The sequence below is a fragment of the Teleopsis dalmanni genome, chromosome 2 (assembly GCF_002237135.1).
Source record: "Teleopsis dalmanni isolate 2A chromosome 2, ASM223713v2, whole genome shotgun sequence".
Lineage (NCBI taxonomy): Eukaryota > Metazoa > Arthropoda > Insecta > Diptera > Diopsidae > Teleopsis > Teleopsis dalmanni.
The window spans coordinates 162,130,129-162,153,339 of NC_051847.1; the positions used below are offsets into that span (position 1 = coordinate 162,130,129).

Consider the following 23,211-nt stretch of genomic DNA (forward strand, 5'->3'; position numbering starts at 1 on the left):
TTGTAAAATTTTTTTTTAATTTAAATTCAAATCAAATAACAAATCACAAACAAACGAAATGATTCAAAGTTAACAAAATTTCAAATTAAATACAATTTTCATTTAATTCAACCCACGAATAACGAACGCAGCCTATACGCAACAACAATTCTACCATGACTTCATTTCGCATATCGACTATGTGACATCCGCACGCACACACATTCACATCTAATTAAAATTGTATCGACCAAATAAGCAACCAATCTCGTAAAGTACACGTACACGCTCGCACACAGTCATACTGTGCAGATTTAATTAAGCACAAGTGGTAGATTTTAACACTATCAAAACCAATTATTTTAAATAATATCAACAGACACAATAACGACATAAAAACAACAACAACAATAACAACAACAAAATGAAAAAATCAAATGCTGCCACAATTAGGAGTTCAACTCAACAAACATTGCCACAATGGCCGGGAATGCTAAATACGGCAAAGTGTAATTGTTCTTGTTGTTATTGCTGCTGTTGTTGTTGTTGGTGCTCTGAGTGTGGTGTGCGCTATATGTTGAGGTGAAAAATGATACTAAACACTCGTACGTATGAGTAATTTCACTTTACAAAAATACACGAATGCAATTAATGTTCATTTGTATTTGATTAATGAACTTTAGTTAAATGCAGGATACATAAAAATAATTGCATTGAATTACAAAACAAACAAAATCAAATTGCTATAGGTAGCTAAGCTCGACGCTTCAGGTGAAATTAGAATTATAAATGTTTAAATTTTATTTTAAATATTAAAAATAGAATATTTAACAGAATACTCCAACTAATAAAATTAGCACACTGAAGCAAATAACTTCACATCGTGAAGTTAAAGTAAATAAAAATCAAAAAAAAAATAAAACGATTTTTTTAAAAACAAGAAATGACTAGTTTATTCAAAAATGACAAATTATCTTTATGACAGAAAACTAACCGGTTTATATTTTTTTTTTCAGCTCATGCAAAATCTACAATACAAATGTTAATTTGGACCGTAGTTGGCATATTTTTATTGAAAGATAAAACAAGATAAACCTAATAATTCCATCCTAACAACATAAAGTTTCATAACCATAAAATTTATAAAAATGTATCAGCAAAGTCGAGATTTGCTAATCATTACTATAATTCTACTGCCATTGATTGTGAATCACCAGGAGATGCGTTGTAGTGCCAGCGTACAGGTTCATCATCAGTCAACACAAAATGATTACCTCGCCACAGAACTGCCACAGGAAAAGATGGATCAGCTTAAGATACCAAAGGATCAAACACTTATTGTGCGACTGCCTTCAAATACGTTGCTCAAATACACATCCTACAAAGATGTGTCCATACTACATTTTCGTATACCGCCAGATACAAGAACCGCATTTTTCACCTTCAAAGCATTTGAGGAATCCAAAAGTGCCTTTCGTAAGTTGATTTGCTTTAATCTAATATTTATGGAAATAAAACACAATTATTTAAATTTAAATTTTGTACACAAATATTGCAGTAAGAAAATGCAGGTCTCGTGACGTTACTCTGCACCTTAAAGCCAGCAGCTATCCTGTGATAAGTCCTGAAAATATAACGTTTCCTAGAAATTTTCTAAACGGCGACCAAAGGTAAGCATAAAAATTTAATTATTTGTATATATTTGTGCAAAAATAAATTTTGTAATTTGCCAATTTTCACTACAAATTTAATATAGCTAATAAATTTACATTTTATTGCTTAATCTGATAAATTAAAATTATGCTTCGAAATTTGACGTAAAAAAAAACTTACGTTTAATGCAAAACTGCTTTGGTTTTTACGACTACCCGACAACCAAAAAAATATATTAACAATATTAGGGCAATTAAAAAACTGATTGGTTTTTCATTGATTGGTAAAATTTAAAGATGTGTTGAAGCCAAATGTTCTCTTTTTAGAGAATGAAATGTTTTTACAATTATACGCAAACACTCTATAGTGCAAATATATTTCGTTATGAAAAAAATGTATTCAAAAACAATTTTAATTATATTATTTTAAAAATGTAAACCTCATTTAAAAAAAAATATACTCAGCGAAAGCACATAAGTACTTATAGTTATTGCACTTTGACATAATTGTACTGACAATTATTAACGTGGTCTTAAACTTTTGCGCAGCACTGTACAATAGGAAAAATATAGTGAGCAATAAATCTTATTCTTAGTGTTAGATCCTCATACCCTAAGCAATTGGATCTCTTGAAATATATCTACGAATCTAACTGAATTCAACAATTTTGCTTATTAATTTATCTTTAATCTCTTGGCCTCTTATTTAAAGTACATTATGCAAATCGAGGAACATCCGTGCGTATGAGTAACAAAATAAAATGTATTTGCTCGATTTTGTTAAAAAGGCATTAAGAACTACACCTATTTAGAGAAATATAAAGAAATTACTAACAATAGATTCAAATATAAGTAGAGTTAGTATTAATTATTTTAATAAATTATTTATAATTTAAGAAAAATATTATTTATTCATATGCTGAAATAGATATTTGTGTAAGAAACAGGCAAAACATTTTAAGAAGAGGTTTCTGAAAGCAATTTATGATATGAATATGCTTAAATAACAGATACATCATGAAAAATAAATTATAAATAATATTTAATAGTTTGTATTGTATAAGTTTGCCATATATGTGACATATACAATTTGAATGGGTGATTTTTTAAAAATCAAGATTTTCAGTTTAAAGGCTTTTTTCAGAAATTTGTGTTTTTTTTTGTTTTTTTTGAAATATTCAAATCCGAAAGACAATGTTAAAGTATTTTATTTAATTTTCGTGCCCCTATATAAAAATGAAAGTAAACTGCAGTAAAATTCATGAAATTTTAGTAAAATGTGCATATAAAAACAAATCTTAAATGGCAGATGTTTTTCAACTACATTTTCTCCACCCACTATCCTCTAGAGCTTCAAGCAACAGTCATAAGTACGAAAATGATATTCTAACAGTAATTTCATTGGCACGTTTTTTCTTCCTTCCGTTCTTTTCACCGAATTTCGCTTTGTTTTAATGTGCAATTTGTTGTGAGAGTATCGCACTTGTGTTGCAAAATAATTGATGATAAATGAATATGTCTGCACTTAAGCCTGACTCGGTGTTGGCATTAGATACCTGCACTAGTGGCAACAACAGTGCTATTGTCGATTCGTATATATTTTATTCTAAATAACAATGTACTTACTTTTTATGAGGTATGAAGTGAAATGAAAATGTAGCCAATATTAGCCAAATTAAGGGTTGATTGCTTTTCCTTGTTCCACAATAACAATTCTACTCAATGCAATCCTTCATTTGGTAAACTAATTTATAAGGATTGAAAATAAAATAGTGTACTAAGGTTGTTACTATTCATTAAACAAAATTATTTATATTGAAACTTTAAAAAACACGAAATATTAATATGTGTTGAACATTTCAATATTTTATAATTTATAATTTATAATAATCAAATTAAATTAAATCTTCTCAAGAATTTGTTGCTTACATATCCACTTAAATGTTAATCCTAATAGTCCCAATTTGGAATCCCAACAGGAAAAATTCTAATATTTATGACTTACCAACACTGTTTTGACCAATGTTACAAAGTACAGAAAGCTTTGTCTTGCAATTATTTACCAAACACATACAGAATCCAATGATGTATGTCTTTAGTAAATATATTTATAGCTGAAGATTTTTGAAGATATCAGATTTTGTTCTATGCACTCTATTCAGAGAATTACAAGAAGTGAATATAGTTTTTAGCCTGTGTGATTTATAGTCTATGTGAATATAATCAGTTTAGGGTTAGTGTTCTTGAACAGAATATCGGTAAGAATAAAATAATTAGATTGCTGATGCTGAATACACAACGAATCTAGTATAACGTCTAGTGGTTGTAGGTTTTGAAAACAATTTATTTTGAGTTTATTGTTATGTCTAATTAATATTGCGCCAAGATAAGGTGGTTTTTCAAATTCTTCTACTTTTTTTGTAAAATTTTTATATTTATTTGGATTATTTGAAGTATAATCTCTATGTTGTCAATATTTATTACAGCAAATGTATTGTCAAGATATTTAACATAGTCAATAATCTAGGCTTTATAGCTACTTCGTTCATAGAATATCATAGAATATTGTTGTCTATGGTATTCTCCACAACAATATCTTGACCACGGGTGAGGTGGGAGATCCCATAGCCATATCTTTCGTTTGACTGTGAATTTTATTTTCAAATATAAAATAATTATCTTCTTTTTGGAAAATGCTTAGGATGTGCATAAATATTTCTTTCTTTAAATTACATTCGCTTTTTATAAAGGCCAACTTATTGTCAAAATTTCCAGAGTCTACTTGGATGCTCTTAAATAATGAAACCGTATCAAATGAAGCCAGTATTTCATCATCGTATATGAATTGTTGTTCTTTGAAAACAATTGAATATAGTATATTAGAGACAGAATTTTAAATATATATTTATTTTTAATATACCATAGATGCAATGTATTGACATAATTTGTATGTTTATTGTATATTTGTATTTGTATATTGAGAATTTGTATTTAAGCATGAAGTTATGGCACACGTGAAACAGTAGCTGTATATTAACTTTCTCATTCAATCGCTTTCCTTATAAATAATTTTTTAATAAATATATAATAATTTATCAATAATTAATTTAAATATTTTATTTAATAACAAACTAATTGTGTTTTTTGGACGGTATACTAAAGACAGTACTTCTTCAAGAAATAATCTATGGACAGAACTTTAAGCACAAAATATTATAAAATTTAAATATATGTTATATGTTTTACGTCATAATATCATTATTTCATTAACTTATATTAAACGAAAAACAGGAAAGCATACCAAGGCGCCTTGTCATGATGGCAAATTGTGTGCGAAAATTGCCACCGAAAGATAAAAAATTACAAAGATAAAAATTAAAGAAAAAAATTATATCTGTTTACTGTCTACTGTTTACTGGTCTTTCTGACTTCCTTCTTGGCTCGAAGTGAATTGTGTCATTAATTAATGATGGAGCACAAATGGGCGCGTAGAAGTTTTTTAGGTTCAATACGCTTCAGTGGAACCAGGTTAAGTAACGCACGTCTACACTTTACCAGTGAATTTATTGTTCTCGCTTATGGAAGAAAACAAATTGTCTTTGACTGATGAAAGGCAGTTAAATGGACTTAAAACATATGAGCATTTCATTTAATTTATTATCAGATTGAAACAGACAGACCAGAAACAGTTATATTAGTTACCAAAACTATTTATGGACAGAAATGAAGAAAGATAATTTAGTACATCAATATGAATAAAAATATTGTGATAGAATTTATAAAAATTTATTTTAAGCATCATTGGATATTAATTTTAACTGATTCAAAAAATTAAGTTAATCATATTGTATTAAAGATTTTATAAGCAGTTTGAAGTTTTTTAAAAGATTTTTTTTTGTTTACTAGAGAGATTTTTGAATACTATTTAATTACAACAACAAAATTTCTATTATGTTTTGAGTAATTAAATTTTTGGTTGACCCATTTTCACTAATAATAAAAAATTTAGTTAATAAATTTTTAGACTGCAAGTTCAACCAAAAGTTGAACTCTGCCAAATTTGAAGATTAGAGTCGGTGATAATTGAAAAAGTGATCTAAACTCATACTTGACTTGCATGTTCTTCTTTAGACTATTGTTAATTTACTTTAAGAAATTTAATTGACTTAAAGTAGATCATGAAACAGAATTGAGAAAAATTCAACAAAGAAATTATCCAACAAGTTTGATAACTTGACTTAAGATAATATGTATTTATCTGCACTTTCAGCCATCCATGAACTTACTCTATTGGCAAATAGTTCGTACAAATTCTTTCCATTCGTTCTTATTCCTAGCAAGAAAACGTAACTGGCTAAAAGTTTTCTGTTTTTAACGATCTAATTAGCGACCACGTCTATCAGTCATATAACAAAGTAAATTTTACACATACATTAAAGATTCTAACCTTAGTCTCGATATGCACGTTATTAGCTTTCCAAACCTTACTTAACATCGCAAAGATAAATTTTGCTTTCTTTAAACGATTGTCTACATCGATCATAATTCCACCATAGTTACTTACCACACTTCCCAAATATTCAAAATGCTGAACATCTTTGATAGCTTGGCAATTTAGCAGTAAGGCTGATATATTATTTGCCCTGACTCTTATTAAATTTAGCTTTGTTTAGTTTTGATTTAGGATAAACAAATCATTTGAGATTAGAACATAGTCGATCATAGTTGCACCATCGCTGTTTACAACATTTCCCAAACAATCAAATTGCTGAACAACTTCGATATCTTGACTATTTAGCGAAAAGGTTGATATATTATTTGTCCTGACTGTTATTAGATTTAGCTTTGTTTAGTTTTGATTTAGGATAAACAATCCATTTGAGATTAGAACATAGTCGATCATAGTTGCACCATCGCTGCTTACCATATTCAAAATGCTGAACAACTTCTATATCTTAGCTATTAAGCAAAAAGGTTGATATATTATTTGTCCTGACTGTTATTAGATTTAGCTTTGTTTAGTTTTGATTTAGGATAAACAATCCATTTGAGATTAGAACATAGTCGATCATAGCTCCACCACCTCTGTTTCCAACATTTCCCAATGTACTGTCCAGTATTACTGCCAGATAGCTAACAGAATTTTTTTAAAAATTGTTTTTCCATTCATAATTTAAAATTTGTAAATTAAATTAACTTTGATTAAATTAAAAAACTATTTTTACAACTTTATGAATATTTCTTCAAATTGTGTTGAAATTATCATATCTCTGTAAATATTTAGTAATACAACCCATTGGTTAATAATCGTTACTAAATATTTGATTGTCTACAAAATATTGTTGCATTATACATCGCAATAATGCATTAAATAGACTGCACATCGAATGAAGTCAGACAATCCGTTGCATTGCAGTCCTTTTTCAAACAAAACCGTTCGGTATAAATCACAAAACCGTCAGGCAAGCACTTCATATTCAAAACTTTAACTGAACCATTCCAATTGACAATTTGGTTGCTAATTAATGTGAAGCTTTAGAAATCCAATATAAAGTGCAACTGACGCTCAATGTCAAATACACAAACATAATTACTGATGCAACAGCTTTGAACGCTTCAAAGCAACGCACTACAGCACACAGAGCATACAAAGCCCATGGCTCCATAGTTGTTCCCTGACGTTGCATGTTGAGCTGCCCGAATTATGTGCAGCAGCACATGCAACATCTAAATCTGTTCTTTATTATCGACTGCGATTTTTGGCCTCATTGCACAGGTTCATGCACATTGTGGTAAAACTATGCAAATCGCTAAATCGGCTTGATATGATTTAAACCATTTCTGTAGCGTATTGACTTACTGTCCTTTAAACACAACTGACAGAAAGGAATGTTTTTACTATTTTCAATTAATTCACATCACTGAACTTTAATGGCAAATGCATTTTCCCAACTATTTTATGTAATGCATAAATTTGCCAAGTGGCAAATATTTTCAACAAAACACTTAACTTTATCTGAGGCAATGAAAAATAATAAAAGAAAATAGTTTATTGTTCACATTTTTCACGCTTTTCATATGAATAAACTTCACGGAAAAGTAGTTTAAATTCTCATTTTTTACTATAAACCCTTACTTCACTGCAGTCTTATGCTGTGACCTCACCTTTGTGCATCATCAACACCACCTCCAAGTGTATGTCTGGAAATCGTGGATTCACGAAATCATGAAAGCACATTTCGAATCACATCATATAATAGAGCGATTCGCAACAAATGTTTTCACATTGACTGCAATTTACTAACTTCCTTAAGGCTTCCGTTTCCGTTGTGACGCTTCATCGTGCTGTTATTATTCATTTCTTAAATCTCTTATCACTATCTCATGCTCTCTCTCTCGCCTCCACACACGCACTCATACTATAAATCGAGTTTAGACTTTTCCCGTTCTTTTGGTTATTTTTATGATTTTTAAGTGCCTAAAGCTCCCCAGTAAAAATGAAGAAAAATCCTTAAGATACCGAAATACTGAAACAGTAAAAGTTGCTAAACTTCTGAAAGTAGCACATGAGAAACTTTTAAAATCAATTCGCTTGAACGTTTTTTAACTGATGTTAAACAGCGCACTTATATCGGGTAGACAATAGGGGGTTTGCGGGAAGTGAGAGCTGAAACAGTAGGCAAAAGTGTGAAGTAAGAAACACTTCCATTGTAAATACCACTGCATAAAATATGTTCTGTGTTTGCATATCGCAACTTCAGCCTGCGATTCACAGTTAACAGTTCTCAGTTCGCATATGGCATACGGCATACGACACACGGAATACGGCGCAAGACATAATACCTAAGACGGAAGGAAGTTTTAATAAATTCGTGCATTACACTGACGGCTTTATAAGACTACCGATAAGATAACAAGTCAAAGTTCATTTTCATTTTCAAAATGGCAGAGATGATGTAATTTCATTTATCCACAATCATAATGATTGTAATATATCCTTAATCTTTAGTTGTTAAACAAAGTAAAAAAAAATTTCTTAGAAAATTAAAATTTTAAAATACTATATTTTTCGTAAAGATAAACTACTACGTATAAAATATAAAAATTAAACACTAAAGAAAGTTTACATAAATGAATAGCAGAGATATTTGTGCTATAGTATTTCATTTAACTTACACCTAATATGAATACATTATACAGCAGAGGTCTTCATACCAGATACGATGGCGGGCCATTGCAAGTCACTGTGCAGATTGGAGGGCCGCAGAAACAAGTACATACGTCAATGGCTTTTTGGAGAAAAATACAAATATGTGACAATGATAAATTTAGTTTTATTGATTTATTTATTTGAATTCCATTTTTTTAGGACATCATAAAGATAAAATAATGTAATTTCACCAAAAGATATCAAATGAAATTATATCAATGATATTATCAAATAATATTATCCGCATGGGACCGTGTTCTGGTCATAGCCTTCTTATGCAGGGTCTTCTTGTAAAAGATACTTTTTCACTCAGTCCTATTCAGGCAGCAAAAATAAAAATTTTTTATGTTTGTAACCATATAAAAATATTCAGCGACACAAAATTTCATAGAACATAATCTTTTTTATCTGCGCAGCTTTGTAAGTATAGACGTTCCATTATTAACAGATAATACAAATAACGATAACGATACTTTCTCAAAAAGACAACAGGAAAGTCATCATACTTCTGTAAAGTCTGCCTAGAACCATTAAAACGAAGGGTAGTTGCCATTCGCTTTTTCATCTAAAGCTATAATTTAAAGTATCGAATCACTTTAGAAAATTATGCAGCTTACAGCTTCCAGCTTATAAAAATTTGAAAACAACTATATCAAATTATGCTAATAATGATTTAAATTAATAATCTTGTAGTTCGAGAATGCCTGGCTGCTACCAACGAGTTGCCTACTTTTATCACCCAAAAATATACATAAATATCTCATGCAACTTCATAACCGACAAACTTGCTAAAGCAGGCACTCTACTCTTCGAATCTAACTACTCATATATGGGTTTTCCTTTTTTGCATAATTTTATCAGATTGTAAGACAAAACTACACCAGACAGCTGCTTCCACTAACGCGGATCCAATATACTACATTACTACAATATCGGTGCTGATAGATCAGTCCGTATAGTGCAAGTGTGCAATAAAACTAAGTGTACACTCCAATCATTTTTCTTGGTATAGGCTCTGCTTATGAGGAGGAAATTGTAATTCACCTCATATATCAGTACCTATCATTGATGAGAAAAAGACTTAAAATAATTAGAATACTTGAACTGGCAAAGCTGTTATTACATAAAAAATATAGTAAAGAGGTCTCGAAAAATAGTGGACTATAATAACAAAAACTCTTTTATATTATATTAATTAATTGAATTTTTAGCTGACGATATAGCTATTTCGAGTATTGACAAATACCCATCAACAGTGATAAAAAAAAATTCGGAAAGGATTTTAGGAGGCCATTTTCTACTTAACATGCCTGAGCTGCTATCCAATAAAATTAGTAAAGTATTCAAAATGTTTAGGTTGCAATTTTTCATCTAACATGACAGAACTGTTATCTAATAAATCAGATACAATGCAAGGTTTATAGATTTATCTGATTGGTTCTTCCTATTTCAATAGGTGAGTTGCGCCTTCTCAAATGGATAGTTTTCATGTGCTATATGTTTTAGATTTCTATCTTTAAGATTCTTCAAGTCTGTTGTACAGACATTGTCCCTTCCGAAATATCACAACAATGTTTAAATTAACTTTGGTGCACAAGGCTGCCGCTCTAACTTAATCTAACTTAACGTTACCTACGTTTCAATCATTTATAAATATGCAAATTTTTGAAATCAGATAACTTAATAATTATACTAATAAGAATAATTTTGTGAATTTATATCTACATCATTCAATAAATACTTTATATAATTCTATTTAAAAATAATTCAAATAACAATTTTAATATAAAATGTAGGAATAAGAATAATATATAATATGAAAAATTTATCTTTACAGATTTAAAATCTACGATCTTCAATTTCAATCCAATGAAGAACAGCAGCGTATAACCGTGGAGGGACCGCAAGTGGGAAATTGGTTCGCAGTTTCTTTTGTTAGTTGGACGGATCCAAGTAATGATCGCATAGAGCAACAAGGTAAACAATATTTTTTAGATAACTAAAATTTTAAATATTTTAAAATGATTTATATAATATTAAATGTATATTGTAAAAATTATTTTCACTTTTTTAAATAGTGCGAAAAGCTCACATAAAAAATTAACTCCCTTTTAAATCTACTTACGTAAGTGTGTTTACACTTTGCAATTTGTCTAGATTTAATTCACACTGCATAATATATAAATTATGTAGCATAAATATTAGATGCGTGTACGACGCTTTACTTGTGTTACATCTTAAAACAAAGAAATATCTTCAAGTCGGTGGTAAAAATCTGCATTTTAAACTGCTGCTTAAGTTGTAAGTGCATTTATTTAAGTAAAATGTTTGTTTTTCTGTGGCAACAACAACAACCCCATCTTCTTCGTATGACTTGGAACTCAAACTTTACAACAATATCTGCCACCGACATAGATTATTTGCGAACTGTATGTGCCTTCTAATCCGTTTACAGTTTCAACTTCATTAGCTGGCAACATACGAACAGAGATTAAGGACTTCTGTACGGCACATATTTTAAAAGCATTGTTTTGCTGAACAGCCAGTGGCGTAGATAGAATTGAGCTCAAGTATTTCAAAACTTATGTTACGTACTTAAGTCGAGGAAGAAAATAAAAGATTGATAAATGCAAAATATTTCTTATCTTAATTTTATATTATCTCGTGGACTTATTTTAAACGACTGCATATGTTACAGTATTATATTCTAGTAGGATTGATATTGATGGAATTACACTAATCCATTTCCTTTTTTAGAATTAAATATTTTATTTTTAAGTCATTAATGATAATTTATATTTGGATTTGAAAGAAATCTCATATGAACAATTACTATAAGTAGTATTAGAAGTGATAAATAATTATGATTAAATAGTAGTTCATAACATAAATCTGAATTTTAATTGACAGGATTCAAACCATGATATTGATAATATAATACTGAAATCATTTGTTCCAAGTGACAATCCCACTGTCACTTCATTTGTATATATATTAACGAATACAAATAATCCTTTGGAGTAAATTAAGAAAGGAATATGGTCACATTTTTTTGTTGTTCATTTCTTATGTATAATTGTAAGAACAGAGCTGTTAAATACGGGGTGAACCTATTCAATTCTATTCAATCGATATATACTAAACTGAATAAATAATGAGCTTTCAATGAATACTTCAATATTTGAATACCTTGTGGTACCAATGATTATAGTCAGTAATTTGAACATAGCGCTTTTATCTTTCAAATGAAAACTACTGATGGTAAATAGTTATTGATATATCTGAAATCAATCTAATTACTGAACTTAATCAACAATTTTTTGATGTTTTAAATATGTAGGTTTGAGTCTAGTGTTCTCAAATTTGCAAACAATTCGTTCTCCTATACATCCCTGTCTATGGTAGTAATTTTAACTTATCGCTTTTATCTTTCAAATGAAAACCCCTCATGGTAAATATTTATATATATATTAGAAATCAATCTAATTACTGAAGTATATCATCAATTTTTTGATGTTTTAAATATGTAGATTTGTATCTACTGTTCTCAAATTTACAAAACGTTCCTTCTCTTATACATCCCTGTCTATGGCATTAACGGATTAAGGTTTTAAATTAAAATATTAAACCTGAATTTATTAATATTTAATATTATATATTAATATAATATTTATTAGTATTTAATATTAAAAAACTTTTATTTGAAGAGATGAAATATCGTGCCAACATTAAACTTGCTATGATAAACAGACAAATATTTCTGCCTTTGATACACTTTTCCTATTTCCTCCAGATGTTGTTAAGCATAACAACAGATTGCAGATTTTAGCTCAAAAGCCCCAAATTAACCGAATTAGTTTGAAATATCAAAAAAACAAGATTTTATTGCCACAATCACTTTCTTACTTACTGTTGTTCTCTTCTTCTCGTGGAGCATAAGGCCTCTACCATAGATCTAAACCTAACTCTATCGTATGCTTCGCGGAATTTATCATTCCAGTTATAATTTGCATTATTGAGTTTTCTGTCTACAATCTGCGCCAAGTTTGTGCTGGTGCACCAGGTCTTCTAGAGACTTAGGGATTCCATCTGAGTGCTGTTCTTGCAATTTGATTTCTTGTTGTGTACGACTCTACAGGTTTTCATTTCATATTCTTTCAGACCATTTGTTTATGAATGTCTGTATTTTTGACTCCATGCGGTTGGAACCTTTCCATGTTTTACAGCCATAGAAGAGCACAGATTTCATATTTGATTCGAAGATGCGGAGTTTCGTTTTACAGGGTATTTGACTCGATTTCCATATGTTTTGTCTCAGTATATTTATTATCCACACAGATAATAACCATATATTTTTTATTACTTAATTCTTTAAAGCTTAACATATTAGAATTATAAGAAATAAACTATTACTACGACACTGTAAAATTTACACAATTGCACTGAGATGTTTGAGTAAAAAATAAATATCACGCATTCGCTGCAGGTTACTTTAGCAGTTGTGCTGATGGGATGTGTTGTTTTGCGAGAAATGGTTCACTTCTATTTGGAGCTTACCTAGAACCCAAGTATACACAAAATAGCAATAATAGCGGGAGCCTCTTTGGAAATGCAGTCAAGGATACATTTATGGCTCTTGTGCCGTTAGTGGCACAAATGCTAGCACTCAAGTCGACAGGCACTTAAAATTTAAGAGCACATATGCTCCTAGTCGCGATTTGGTTTCATGACCAGTTACTGCAGCCGAACATAATAAAGGCAAATAATTTTTAATATTTTTTTTTTAGTTTCACATTTTTAGTTAAGAATAATAGTAATCTCTTGCATTTAGTACAATCTTTTCCAAGGTTGTTTACGTCAATAATGAAAGGACATTGTAAACATTTTGAAGAAAATAATGATTTCAGTAGAATGTGATCAATTCAGTAAAATTTTACAATTGAAATAAAATTTATTTAAATATAATTCAGTTTTATTTATTTGATATTAACATATTAAGATATTGATATTATTATCAAATTTTCAAATATTCTTCAAATAAATGAAGACATATTATTAAATAATATATTAGATCCAAGCGTTATCACATTTACATCACTTTTGTGATGTCTAATATACTTTAATTTTACTCTATAACTTCTTGATAATTCTTTTGATTTATGTGGATATAGATTTTTACTACTTAAAAGGAAATTAATCAAAATAATAGTTATTTTTTATCATCATAATACGCTGATATTAATGATGTCAATCTAATAAATAGACAACACATGTCCTTTCATACATAGAATTTTTAGTAGAAATTTTGTCTTGAAGTAAATTAAATGCCTAAAGCGAGTTTCTATGAAGCTCTATTATATCCTATCGTCATATGCAAAATAGGTTGATATGTTTTTAGCTGCATTGCCAATGTCCATATTGCAAAATAGCATTCAATTAATTCTATCAAAGAGCCTGATATATAATTTTGTTTATTATTACAATTTAACAACATTTACATGAAATAACATAATCACTGTCTGAATCACTTGTCATATTTACATATATTCGAAAATTCAGCCATCCCAGGTATTGTTACACGAAACATCTGCAAATAACTGTCAACAAGGAGCATGGAGTTCTGCTCCAAATGCAAATGAAATTTTACATAAGCTCGACATAACAAAACAATAGATGACAACCAGTATTATTGGGCCAAATACTTAGCTGAACAGCGTTAGCAGCATCAACAGCATCAGCATCATCAGCATCATCGGTAGACGCCACCATTAATTTGGACTTAAAATGGCTTTAATATTTGGCTATGGCAACTTGTAATGCTTGCATTTACTGCCATGTTGCCAGTCGTGATTTGTCTGTTTTAGGCATAAATAATATTTGCATGAACTCATGACCTTGCACAGCGGGTGCAGTCCCAAGTTGTATCCACAGCAAAAAGTGGGCTGAATCACTGCTGGTCTTATTTGTTTCAAGAAATGTGCAAGTGCTGTGCACTTGTGCTTGTTGGCTTGCAGTGCAGTTGAATGCATTAACAAAGCCACGTTCTATTAACTCCGTTTTGGAATAGTCAAAACAAAATGGTGTGCAAACATCACAAATCTACATCAAACAGACAAACACCAATATGTATTTTGAGAGCATTACTATACTATACTGAATCAGTTCACCAAAATTGCTAACCAAATAATAGAAGACCGGAAACAGATTCGTTATTTGCTTTCATTTATTCATTCATTTGTTATTAACGATTTTTCAATTTAGCAGATTTAGAACTTACATACAAAGTTTAAAAAGAAATTTTAATTGCAAATAGATCTATCTTAATCTATTGTAAAATGTTATATTACACAAAAAATATTCGGAATTATTAAATAATCGATAAAATAAAACACAGAACAATCGAAATTTAATGTTAATTTTTTCTAACTATTTAAAAGTTAGAACGGTTCGAGTAGAAATTAAAAGACAACAACAAAAATTTTAGTTAACATCTTTTAAATAAAATAAACATTAAATAAAGCAATGGAAGTGATCATGAATGGGTACCCAGTAGTAAAATCAAATATGTGTTATTTTGCTAAAATAATAATAAGGTGGAACATTCAGAATTCACGAAGAAAAGGTCATCCTTCTTCAAAATATAGTTCCTCAAAAGTAGAATAAAAAAACGAAAAAGATTGATATGGAATAAGGTGGAACATTCAGAATTCACGAAGAAAAGGTCATCCTTCTTCAAAACACAATTCCTTAGAAGTAGAATAAAAAAACGAAAAAGATTGATATGAAATCCAGCTATGTATGACCATTTTCAATAAGTATTAAACTCTTTTTAAATTCACTTCCCTTAAGAAATTAGGAAAATAATATTTATTATCTAAAATGCTAATGCAATTTAATGAAATTTTGAACATTAGATATTAAGAAAGTAATTTATAAATGCCTAGGGGCACAAATTCACATCTGAATAAACTTGAGCAATATCACAAAAGATGTTCCCATGTCTCTATTTCGGACACTAACGAATAATATAACAAATAACATGAATCTTAATTAGATACACTAAATATAAAAATGTGGTCCAACTTTATTATTTAAATCAAATTTAATGGGTTAGTTAGAAGTCCTATATGCAAGATTGCCTGTAAGCTGGGTTAGGATGATGAGATCAATGCTCGACTATAATTGACTGACGCAGTAACCGGTATCAAGATGGCATAAATTTGTTTGTTTGTCTGTCTGTATATCTGCATGTTTGATGTAGATCTTTGTTTTTATTTTATATCTATAAAAATGTAAAAAATTTAAATTTTAAATACAATTTAAATTTCTAGTAAGAGTTGAATCGCAAATCGTAACTAAGAATTTTTCAAATACGAATCGTTCCATCTAACTTCCATAAAATGAATTTATGTTAGTACTAACCTAGAATTGGAATAAAGTGCACTCTAAAACTGTATTCATAATACATTTTATTAATTGATTACTTTTAGAAAAATATACACAAATCTAAAGATATAAAATACACTAAATAGAGCTGCGAATGGCTTTATTGAAAACGTTTTTAAAATGTGGCTGTTTTTAGTATCTTTTAATCCTTTTTATGCATACATAACATTAGAAAATCCATAAGCAAATTACTAGGCACTAACATTTCAGAATACTAAATTGATTTCAAATAAATTTCATTTTATTTTCAATATTTGTACATTTGTATATTTTGTTGGGTCATTCATTTTTTTGTAGTTTTAAGCTCAGATTAGGGCTTCATTTGTGGAGATCCCAATAGCCATATACAAAGCCTTCCCTGATGAAAGCAGAACCGAAGCAAATGCTTTCAAATAATTTTATTCCTAAATGCAATATCGAAGCTCTTCAGAGATTTAACACACCAAAAGCTTTAAATAAATAAGAAAACAAGTTCAGTAAAATACAGTTGCTTTGCACTTACAGGATGTTTTATTTTAAAAGGACTAAAGGTGGCTATGTAATTGCATTGCCTTACAGTTTCAAGCACTGTTGTGACATTTTTTCCACCAGCAAAATGGACATCCAAGTGAATAGAAACCTTTTAAACAATAAGTAACTAATGTAGTAAAGGATTCAGATCACTACTTACGCCTCGAATACGCATCAAGAGTCCAAGTATTCTTATTTTCTTGCTATTTACACACAATTTAAAAAATACAATAAATCGCAAAAACCAAGAATACACATAAATATTGTAACCAAATGGACATTTTATTTTTTTTATTGAATAAATTTAAAACTACAAAATAAATATAAAAATATAAATATTAAAGAATATTCAAAAAAAAAGATGGGATTACAAATGTGGCTTCCAATTTTGATTTAAGTGTTAACGGAAGTGCAACTTAAATAACAAAAACTATCACATCATCAGAATTTACTAGACAGTTACTTAATATTTTAGTCTCTGGAATCTCTCAAAAGCTATTAAAAATGTTTTCCAAAGCATCCATAGGCAAATGTCATGAATCCTTGTTTGCACTTGTTCGTGTTGTTCTTGTTTGATTTCCTTTATTGCAAATTACATTATCATTTTCATACACAAAATAATACACAAATAGATTCTAATAGATACCAACACATGCAGTGCAAGTACATCAGTACATCAGTAGACCTGGTATATTATATATATACATATTGATATGCACATAACTGATATGACATTGTATCTAAGTATCTAAGTGAGTATCTTTGTTTGAAGCATTTCATGGATTTATATGAATCGGTTCAAATTTGTACATACCTAAGTGAATAAGTATGCACATGTAAGGATATAGTGAACTCATGCGAAGCATTTTTTGACTCCTTTGCTCCTTTGCATTTTGCTTACTCAAAGAACATCATCAGTTGCAAAAGTTAAGTTCATATTTGCTGCATAGCAATGCTTAAGAGTGGATGCTTAAAAGTAGTTGTATACTGCATACAAAAGAGTGCATATCTTAAATACACAATATACACAAGTACGAGTATGTATTCATGTTAGAAGATACATGTACTAAACTTTCCGGTGATTGTTTCTCAGAAATCTTTTTGCTTATTTAGCTTTGGAGTTCAAAAATGTCCAACTATGCCTCGTGATGCATTATGCATGCATTCATATATGCACAACGGTTGTAAAATATAAATATATGCAACTGCATACATATTTGTGAAGGCATATTTGTACATAAGCATAGATACGTACGTTCAAATACACCACATCCTTTTGCATCCTGCTACGATTAAGAAACATTATTTTTGCTTGTTTTACAAAATTCAGAATGCAACAAGATATTTCGTGCTGTGCATACATGATCACTCTAAAGAAAATTATTCCTAAATTTCATTTATTCTCATTACAGATACTTACAAAATTTTTAAATACTTCAGAGTTCTCCCAAAAAATTTCTTTTATAATATTTATCTATTTTTTCCAAATGATGTCTATTTATAATAAATATTAAAAATTAGAATGAGTTCAATTGGAAAATGGTTTACACAACAATAGAAATATATTCTGTCTTTACAAAACTGGTAGAATGTGCCCCGGTTCTTTAAAATTGCTCATTTTTATATCATTTAAAACCATAACTCTTGAACCACTTTCATTATTAAAAAATATATTGATCTCAAATTTCGAGATTGGGAATACCGTATAAGCAACTTTCTATCAGCAGAATAGGCTAAAGTATTTCATCTGCCTACTATATATACAGATCACTGCCAACTGAAGCATCACCTAAATTAGTTGTATTTTTTTAAAACCCATGCTTGTTGAATTTTAAGTAAGCTCAGCAGTAGTTCAAATTTTTAGTCAATTTCTGTTTAAATATACTAATTGTTTTTAATTATCCGCTTAAGTGTATATAATTTCCATTATTAACGAATGCGGCGGCATTCATTCTAGAGACAGCTTTTTGAAACCAAAAGCTAATAAAATTTTAGTTAAAGTAACTAATCCAATGCTAAGAGTTTCTACTAAATCTATTTCACTTAATCCATAAGTTTCTAAAATCATATCCCCAATTTTTCAACGATGTTGATGCATGAGGTGTGCTTCATATTTTTACCGCTTTTCAACTACAAGATTCACTTCGTATTTCTTTATAATGGAATATATTTATCGGAAATATGATAAAAATTTGATTTAAATTTCCATTGATTTTAAACTTTTTTAAAAAAAAAACTTAATCACTATGTCTTCAATTCTCTTGATTGTTACAAGAGAACGTATAAGTACAATGTTTTAAGAAATGTTTCTTATATTAACGAATACGAGATCGTAGATTCGAACACCTGAACTTATTGAATAACTTATTAAGAATTGGTGCTGAAAGCTCAAGTATATTTGCTGCTGGTTGGATCTCTCAGAAATAGCATTTGACTACAACAGAAACATTGTTTGCTTAAATGAAATTTAAGCCCTTATTGCCTTGTGAGAACATCCGATATTTCTAATAATATAGGAAACCTCAACTTTTATAATAAAACTTGACACAGCTTGACAGAAGGGCCATTTTGAAGCGTTCTGTTAACAAATAATTCAAACAACATCAAAATCATCCATTGTAACTTTATACAAAAATGTTTTTCCTTACCGATATGGGACCAAAATATTTCATCTCATATCAGCACAGTTTATTCAGTATAATATATGCAGATGCTGCAATAATTCAATCCCTTTTCAAAGGATCAATCGTAACAACTATATACAGCAATGGAAGAATTTTATTATATGAAGATTATTGAAAAACTCTGAAAGTAAGAAGTTTTGGTTTAAGATTTAATAATAGCAATAACAAATTCTTTTCGATTAGTCATCGTTTCTAATATGATAGGAACGAGTTCTAAGCCTGGTACTTACAGTCCACCAAAATATATACGGAGTATTAACTAATTAAATAAAAATTCGAATATTTTCTAAGATCACTGAAGTACTTAGCATACTCGAAACAGCGTTGTATGGCCAGCAAAATTTCAATAAACTAATCAAATTTATTGTTGTTTCTTCATTACTGTTCGAATCCTCCTAATTTTCTTTTCGTCATAAGACGCGTCATATTTGACAAAATAATCAACACCAAACCTTTATTCCTATTTATTATTAAAAATGCTAATAATAATACGCAGCTAATAAGATCTCTTGTGAAATTCTTAAGAAACGTCATATAGATTAATGTGATATAATAAAAATCATTAAAATTTGTGCCTTAAATTTTATTTTTAATAAATACAATCAAAAATTCAAGAAATTGAATTTCAAACTCAGAAATAAAATTGGAAACACAACAAACGAATAATACTTAATTCAATTTTCACTTCTCTATCTATGGACCAAGTAACTATCCTTATATGTTGGACAGAAATGCGAATGTAAGAGGAAGGAAAACCATTAACCGTAAACCCGATTTCATTATAATTCATATCTCATTTCACTATCTCTGTGGTAAACGACCCAGCAATCTCTCAACTTACAACTTCGTATGTAAGAGAAAGGAAAAGCATTACCCATGCTTTTCCTGATCGCAAATTTAGGGAATACGGATTACTAAAAAAGCAACTCGCTAAGCAGGTCATTGCAACCTAAGATATCTTTAAAATAACTTGTGTTTTTCTGTCACTCATGGACATCGAAAACTAAAACCAGACACTTAGATATAGATTTCTATAAATTCTCGAAGAATAAAATTAATAAATCAAATCTTTACATACGCAGTTAAAAGCTAAAGCTATGCATGAAAGATCTATTCATAGCTAAAGCTATTATTATGAAATCATCTATTCTAGAGACAGTCCTTCTTGGCCTTTAATAACAGCCATCTATTTAGTCATTATTAAGTGATTTTTGCATTTTTTGTTTGTTATATGAGTATAGTTTTATGTCTAGTAAGCTCATACCACTCAATTGAAATGTATTTAATATCTCAAAATAATTTTATATAAAAAAATAAAACAATTAATTATAATTTTACTAAAAAGTTTAATTATTTATTTTTTATTTTATTTTTTCAAAAAAATGCAGATTTATGTCTTTTGGTGTATGACAACTTTCCAAATATAAGTTATATTCACTGGAATATGTAGCAGCCTTTAAAAATGTCAAACCAAAGAAAATAATCTCAAAAAATTATGTTCATAAATTAAAAATAGGATTTATGCAAATGAAGCGCATCTGTTTTTAATGTCAAGTGCATTTACAATCAGCTTATGCTGAAGTAAATAGATTTATGCCTATGTGCATGTCGACAAGAGATGGGGAGTGGGGAATATTTCAACATATGAATTTTATAAACAAATTAGCCTCAAAAAAGATTTTTATGATGAGTGCAAACCCAAATTTTATTGCCTTCACAAGACTCAAATTGCTTAATTCTCTAAAACGCCCATCACGCCCATTGTTGTCCGCCCAGAAAACAACACACAAACATTTCAATTATATTTTGTATACGAATTTAGTTAATCTCTATTTAGATCACAATTACACGCATTTAATTTTACGTTCAAACGATTCATCTTCATTACAGGTCTTGCTGCATCATGTGACACATTGCTGCTGGCTGAAATGTCAGTGTCACGTTTTCATCCGATTATCATAAATAATGGTCAAGTGCATAATAGTACCCTAACGAGCAATAGCGATGAGCAGAACATCACCACAAAACAGAATTTAACAGAAAATGATGGTACCAAAAAATTTAACTATACCAAATCTTCAGCAACAACCTCGTCACCATCCGCTTTTGCATCCACAACTGCGACATCATCAACATCAACATCATCATCAGCAACAGGAACAGCAACAGCATCAGCTACAAATGCAAGTGCAAGTGCAAGTGCAAAATTGAAACGAACTCCTCCATCTCAATCCCATGCAAAAACGAAATCCTCAAACAAGAACAACGGCAACTCAACCACAAACAATGAAATCATTTACAAATTCTATGTGCCCCGCAACATCGGAGTAGCCACAGCACGCATCACAATTGCTCAAGTCTGTCTGCAGTGTCCGGATGTTGGATTTCATATACAGGCCAATGCACTACCCTCATACACATCTAGTACTAGAAAAAATTATGAAAGTAATTACATTCACAGCACAATCATCAAGCCCAATCAGACAGGCGAAATCTCGATCGAATTTTACGTGCAACCTAACACATGGCACTATGCACTCCTTAAGTTTGAGAATGCAGTAGGCGACGCATCAAGTTCACTGACGGAAACTGATGCAAAGCTGTTCGATAGACTGGCAACGAGCACATCTGACCTACGATTAAGGAATATGCCAACAGCATTTACATACGGTCAGCGGCAAAGAATACAACAGCTACAACAACAACAGCGAGCTCATAGACGTCAAAATGCCACTGATGGAGTGTCAGAAGCCAATGAAACAATTTGGTATCATTTGGTATACTCATTACGAATCGATTTTCAGGAACCAGTAAACGAGGATGAAAATGCAGATTCAGATACAAACATAAGCAACAACAAAGAAAATGGCCCAGAAAACATGTCAACCAGCATTAAAACCTCGCCAAAAATGGCTGCAACCAGTGAAACCGATACCAACAATGGAACCAAAGAAGCAGGAAACAACACAACAGCGAATTCAAAATCAAATGCATGGAAGCCTGTGATTTTCCGCGACATGGAATTTTATCCTCTTTTACGTCAAACATATCGTGAATTTTTTATGTTCGATTATGATCTCGTGCCTGATTCGAATGGTACGGTGCCAACGGTACTAAACCTTACAGCAGGTATACCAGCCGGTTTTGCATTTGAAATAGGTGAGGTGTATGATATTGGCGGAACGCTATCTTTTGCTGTGTCCATGAAGCATGGGTTAAAAGGTTCTAATGAACTGAAGAGCCTACCAACAATGACATCGCCCACAGAACGAAGTGGAATTTTAGCTGAAAAATTAATTGGAAGACCTTTTGGCCAAGATGATGATGTGGTGGAAAAAGAAGAAAATAAAGCACTTCCACGTAGTAATCAAACAATAATTGTATGCATGCATCATGGTGAACCAGGTGAACCGACGTGGCCTGATAAATGTCGTTATGGCAGAAAATTATATCCGGCATCAAGCATAGTGAACAACACAGATTCAAATACCAGCACTGGACTTGTGCACGTTCCTTTTCCTGAAAGCGGACAATGGTATGTAACGATGGGTTTATATTGCCACGGAGCCGAAACTGCGGCAAGGGTCACAATCATCGACAGCGTCAAAGACTTTGTCAAAAAATATGGAAACATGCTAGATGAAATGAGGGCACCGTGTGCATGCGCAAACAGCGCCAACTATTATCTAACCTGTATAAACGACCGCAAGTGTTTAGCATCTATGAATGA

General features: G+C 30.2%; 1 protein-coding gene across 1 annotated transcript; it reads left to right on the forward strand.

Annotated features, from left to right (window-relative positions):
- Nucleotides 1-932: 932 nt before the first annotated feature.
- On the forward strand, nt 933-23,209 carry LOC119676045 (the record flags this gene model as incomplete). Its single annotated transcript, XM_038087268.1, has 4 exons — nt 933-1,455; nt 1,538-1,649; nt 10,679-10,818; nt 21,372-23,209. Coding segments are annotated over exons 1-4 (2,418 nt in total), but the record flags the coding sequence as incomplete, so codon positions are not given.
- Between the last annotated feature and the right edge of the window lie 2 nt (nt 23,210-23,211).